At 36.0% G+C, this 6041-nt stretch overlaps 1 protein-coding gene across 2 annotated transcripts; it reads right to left on the bottom strand.

The window, feature by feature from the left end:
* Positions 1-215: 215 nt before the first annotated feature.
* LOC115975687 (pentatricopeptide repeat-containing protein At5g25630-like) lies at positions 216-5663 on the bottom strand. Of its 2 annotated transcripts, XM_031096572.1 has the most exons (5): positions 5455-5663; positions 3589-3779; positions 3449-3531; positions 2037-2945; positions 216-1352 (listed from the first exon to the last, which is right to left on the bottom strand). In XM_031096572.1, the coding sequence occupies exons 3-5, from the start codon at positions 3506-3508 to the stop codon at positions 459-461; spliced, it is 1863 nt and encodes a 620-aa protein (XP_030952432.1). In that variant the 5' UTR covers positions 3509-3531; positions 3589-3779; positions 5455-5663; the 3' UTR covers positions 216-458. The 2 variants fall into 2 exon arrangements, with proteins under 2 accessions (XP_030952432.1, XP_030952433.1); XM_031096573.1 differs by lacking the exons at positions 3589-3779; positions 5455-5663 and having other exon boundaries at positions 3449-3552.
* Between the last annotated feature and the right edge of the window lie 378 nt (positions 5664-6041).

Here is a 6041-nt window from a genome sequence, read left to right as displayed (position 1 = left end):
CAAAAAATATGGACCGTCTCATGAAAGAACAATATCAACCAAACACTACACTAGAAATAATAGAATGATATATTAGTAAAGATAGAAAAATGAAAAATAATTTTAAAAATTGTTTAATTTTTAGGGAAAAAATTATTTTCAACAAATTTTAGAGAACAAATTATATTTTATATCATAATTACAAAAAATAATCATCTATTCTCATATATCGGGTGGGTCTGTAACTAGTGGTAGTGTTAAGAAGAAATGACAAATGAATTGTAAATTTTGTATGCTTGTAGCTTCATGAAGCAAATAATCATCTCTAATCCCCAGTTTCAGTGACCACATTAAATCTATCTACATAGGATAGCATTTCATCATAGTCAAGACAGGATCACTGCAGCTACATTGTTTGCTCATAGGATAGCATTTCATCATAGTCAAGAAAGGATCACTGCAGCCACATTGTTTGCTCATCAGTTTATAAACACTGCTCCACATGCATTTACAAAATGCCTGCCTATCCCAACCCGACTTTGAAACTGCTTCCTACATATAATCATTGGCCTTGCACCAATTGCACATGTATGAGCAAGAACCATGGAAAGAGTGGCATTCCGCATGCTCTCAGATAAAATCTCAGATCCATTTTGCACCAACCTACTGCTTATGTTAGCAATAGATGACCCATTTTGTTTAGTTGCAACTACTCTAGGTACCTGCAAAGGATTAGAATAAGCAGCACTAACATTTTGTTTCTTATGAATCTGCAAACTATCCTCTGGTATCTCACCCCTCTTATAGTTTTGTACTACTTCACATTCTTTCTCGGAATAATTTAAAATTCTCATGGCTTCATTCACTAAACCAATGGCACGCCAAGCATCAGCAACAAGTTGAATAGTGGTCTTTTCAGGAACAACACCCTTCTCTTCCATAACATGGATCAATTCCTCTGCTTCCCATGGTTGTCTTGCTTCTCCATATCCCCATATTAGAGTCTCAAAAGTTTTCGAATTGGGGGGAATGCCCATTTGACACATTTTCTCATAAACTCTCAAAGCATGCTCCATTTTACCTGCACTGCACCATCCACTGATGATGGTAGTGAAGATCACGACATTTGGGTGTACACTAGATTTGCCCATGAAAGTCAGGAGTGATTCAGCCTTTTCAGGCTCTCCAGAGCGCACAAAGCCTTTTGCAAGAATACTAAATGCATGGATGTCAGGTTCTATTCCAGCCTTCACCATGTCATTGAAGATCTTCATGCCTTTGTCCATGAGCCCGGCTGAGCTCCATGCATCCATTATGGTGCTAAATGTTATCACATCTGGTTTGACCCCAAATTCTTCCATCAATGTCAGTGCCTGTCCAATTTATACTTTTTTTAAGTAAATGTCTGCGTACTGCATAGTAAGTTAGAAGAAATTAGATACATTCAATATGCTGTGGTCCCTATAGAGTGCTATAGTTAACATGAAACATGAATTTTCTACTGAAACTTCTCTTTCTCCAGGGATTCTCATTGTATAACTTCCTTAGAGTGCAGTCTAAAAAATAAAATTTAAATCCAAAGTCCTATCGAGTGAAAACAAATGTTTCAATTACGGGGATGTGATGCATATTATTGCAAGCTCATAACCATAAAAAATGTATGAAACAAGACTGTTTCTTGTACTTCTTATATGTGCTGATTGGTCATATTGAATTTAAAAAAACAAAAACAAAATTGGAAGATTGGTCATATAAAAGATTTGATCACCTTGTTGTGTGATCTTCCATCTAAAACGTAAAAAACACAAGTAATCATTTCCATCCTCAAAAGCCATGGGGCACCTACATTTATAGCATAAACTCTTAAGCCTACTCAAAGCATTTCTAACAAAATAGAATGTACCTAGAAAAGAAGTTAACTCAACAGTGTGAAAGTTGTTTTTACAAGTGACGAATAACTTATTTCCTGATTCTAGGATGGAAGCTACTCAAAGAGTATAATTCCACAAAAGAAAGAGAATGTATCAATAAATTGAATACTACTGATGGAAACTCACCTCATTAACCCCATTTCTGTCTGAAAGGTCTAGAAATCCTTTGATAAGTGAGTTGAAAACAAAAAGATTTGGATGTACACCAAGATCCTTCATTCTGTACACAAACCTCAAGGCGTCTGTCATATCACCTTCTTTACAATAACCGTTGATGATTATACCGCACGTACGCTCATTAGGCCTTGCTTTATTTCTTTGCATCTCCAATATCATTCCTTCAGCCTTACTTGTCTCCCCTTTCTGAGCATAAGCCCTTGCTAGTGTGTTGTAGGTGACAACATCAGGTTGCACACCAGATGCCACCATCCTATATACCACATTCCATGCTTCCGTAATGTTCTTCTTATTACACCAGGCTCTAACTAGAATATTAAATGTCCTGTCATTTGGTTTCATTTCTTCCTCCAACATTAGCTCTAGCAGTTTCAGAGATTCTTCTGGCTTACCAACAATTCCATACCCCTTAATTAGGGCGTTGAAAGTCCTGGTTGTGGGCTTACATCCACACCGCTTCATCCTGTGCAAAATTTTCATTGCTTCCTTAACATTTCCAGCTTCACAGAAAGCATTGATCATGGCATTAAACAATATTGAATCTGGCTTCAGTCCATTCTCTTCCACTTTAGATATGAGTAAAGGAATGGACTTGAAACACTTTTGAAGGGTCAAGGCAGCTACAAGAGTTGTATACGTTATAAGAGTTGGTCTGTGTCCTTCTTCTGTAATACTGTTGAAAATGGAATGGGCTTCTTGAGGCTTCCCCTTTTCTATCAAAATACTCATCAATTTTGTTCTTGAACGCACTGTTGGGCAACCGAGGTTGCCCAAACAAACAGGGCAGTTGGATTTAGTTTGCGAATCTACAGAAGTTGACATTGAATGTAATTGGTCCTCTTTGTGGACATATGGTTCCTGGGAAGTTCAAAGATTATAAGAATGTGAATGTCACCATCAATACATGTGAATATAGATACATTATTATTATAAGTTATGACGTATTTCTGACTGTAAATAGGCCAAGCATTAAAATATTTACAGTTTTTTTTTTCCTGAAACTGATCTCAAACCGACTAAGTGAGCAACTATCTAACCGCACTATCTAACAGAAAATATGTGAATTTGGAGTGAAGAATTAAAGTTTCCAAGCAATGTGAAGGTAGCAAATGCTAAGCAGTTAATTATATACTTCTAGTACACATTAAAATTTATCACAAGCAAGCCAATACTCTGTAGCAACAAAGGGCTGATTCTGTAACTGAGACAACTGCTGCAGACAATAAGACATCTTGATCTTAATGTTGAACTTATGAGAAATTAGGAGCAGGAAAAATATTTGATAAACCAGAGATAAAGCTGAAACAAGGCAGAGATAATTACATTAACTAGATAAATGAACAAGTTTAAGAAATAACTACCATGATTCGTGATGCTTCAATTCTTTTCTTGCTAGTGATTTTTCCTTGGCGCTTACCCATGATGACAGTATGGACTTTCCCAGAAAAAAAAAAAAAAAAAAAAAAAAAAAAAAAAAAAAAAAAAAAAAAAAAAAAAAAAAAAAAAAAAAAAACTCCCAATATCTCTCAACCTGCTTTTCAATATGTTCTTGTACCACTTTCCTGCTTAGGCCGGACTTGTGTCTGGCTACTGTACCATACAGAAAGGCCAGAAGGCCTATATCTCACTTTCTTCCTCAGCTTTATGTTCTCAAGACATATGGTTAAAATAGTGTCTCCTCCTAGGTGGAACCTAGAAAGATCAACCAAAACTTAAACAAAGATTTGACTAAGAGAATGAGCCGTATGAATGTAGCTTTCCAGCAAGTTGATTTGTGCAGTCACCAAATAAAACTAGGAAGTTACCAAGCAAACTAAAGGAGGAACAGTTTATGATCAATCACTATGGTGAGTATATAAGAAGTCACTAAACCCTCCACAATGGTTTGAACAGCATGGAAATCAAGTCCAATATGTTTTCTCATGACAATTAATCTGATTGGCTGATTGCAAATGCAATCAATTTTTCCCCCTTAAATATTCATTTGTATAAGGTCAATTCAATTATGCAACAAAAGATGCCACTCCTATTTATTATTGGACACTGCGGTGATATTATGATAATTCCAATTTATGCCTTCAACTTATAGCTAATAATACTTATTCCATATCATAATCATGGAACATGAGATTGAATGGTCCTTTGAAGCAGGTAACTTGGCACACTCTTTTACAGTGTCATTACTAGACAGAACCATCAAGATAAAACCATCATATGCAATAATGGGTCACTGCAAAATCCGAATTCTATGGTCATCAATTGTATAAGAGAATAAAACCCAGTGCTCAACAAATTTGCAGTATAAACAGAATTTTATGGTCATCTACTGGATTCAATTGGATGAGCTGATCTAACCCTGATGCCTGTATTGCAATTCACCTGTTTACCAAACAAGTGCTGCGACTGTGTAAAGGATCAGGGATGCTGTTCACTGTGCTTTATTTGAAGCAGTGTAGCTCATCTCTTCAAACCTTCTATGGAGGCATAAAAAGACCCCATGATTTATTACCAGTCCTAGTGTCTCTCACCCGGTCTCAGGCATACCACGTATCATTCCTCCTTTTAATAGAAGGATAATAAGAAGGCATGATGACAGGGCTTACTTGGTGGTGCGATTCTACTTATCTCTTTTCTCAATTAATAAAGTTATTAAGTTAGCAAAGAAGGTAACTAAGGCTCTTTTTGAGCCTATAATCACACCTGCCGATTTAGAGTCACATACCAAAATATGATTTGTGAAGTTTTCTCTCAAAATAAAACAGAAATTTCCGGGGCTACTTGTGAAGGTCGTGAGAATCTAGAGGGAGCAGTGTGCAAAGATAGTAGGTTCAGCCGTTCAAGAAGTACCAAATGTTCAGATAGAGAAGTGATCTCGCATTTTGCTCACAAAAGCAGAAGCAAATCAATCCATCAACGAGCAGACACCAAAAAAAGTTCAATTTGATCCCACACAACCTAATTAAATGCTAAGTTTTTATTAAATTGTCACCGACAATGAAAAATTTGATGATCACACTAGCCAATCATCAGCTATATATATATTATTCCATTTTCCAAGCGATCCGCTACATACCCAAATCTGTCAAACTAATAGACCCAATTATGCTTTTATATTTCTCTCTTTCAAAACCCATAAGACACAATTTTGCTGAAGCAAAAAAGACAAGAAGAAGCAATATTTGAAACCAAATACAAAGTATTCTAAAGTGTGTATATATATATATATATATATATATAAAAATAATGTCAGTACAGACACCAATATCGCATTTTTGAAGTTTGGGGAGCTAGTTATAGTAGTACGTTATTTCTAAGCAATGTTGATACCCAAACGACATGAAGAATTATGTTTCGGTTGGAGTGGTACCTGTTTAGTTGAGCCAAATTTGCAAGGCGTGGAGAGAGAGTGAGAAAGAGGTTTGCATGGTTGGTTGTAGTAGTAGTAGTGTTGTGCATGTAGCCCAAGAGTGTTGTAGCGTAGTAGTGTAGTGATCTTTTGTGTTGGTGCTGTGACATCCAGTCATCCACTAGAGAATCTCATCCACATAACAGATTCTGAGATTTTGGTTGGATAATATGTTGAGGCTGGTGGTATGGAGAAGTGGAGAACCAAAAATATAAGTATATTTTTTAGGGAGCAGATTTTGCCACGCCTGTTGTTGGATTGTGTGGCAAAATAGCACACAATATGGATGTTGAACTTTGTGGTTAAATAACCCAAAATGTGTTTGTGTGTAATTCTCAAAAGAAATTACCTTACACAATATTGTATATGAGATGATTATTAATAATAAAATTGTTTGAATAATGGAATTGCATACTTTGGCTATGATTGGCTGTGTGGGGTTTGACATGGTTAAATATACAATTGAGATTTCTTAGAGATAATGAGTTGTGAGTGGAGGCAGTGAGGTGGATAAGAGATCTGATTTTAACGTTTAAATAAACGTTAGA

The sequence above is a fragment of the Quercus lobata genome, chromosome 2, assembly GCF_001633185.2.
Source record: "Quercus lobata isolate SW786 chromosome 2, ValleyOak3.0 Primary Assembly, whole genome shotgun sequence".
Lineage (NCBI taxonomy): Eukaryota > Viridiplantae > Streptophyta > Magnoliopsida > Fagales > Fagaceae > Quercus > Quercus lobata.
Note: the sequence above shows the minus strand (reverse complement) of the source record. Positions and strands in the feature narration are given on the sequence as shown.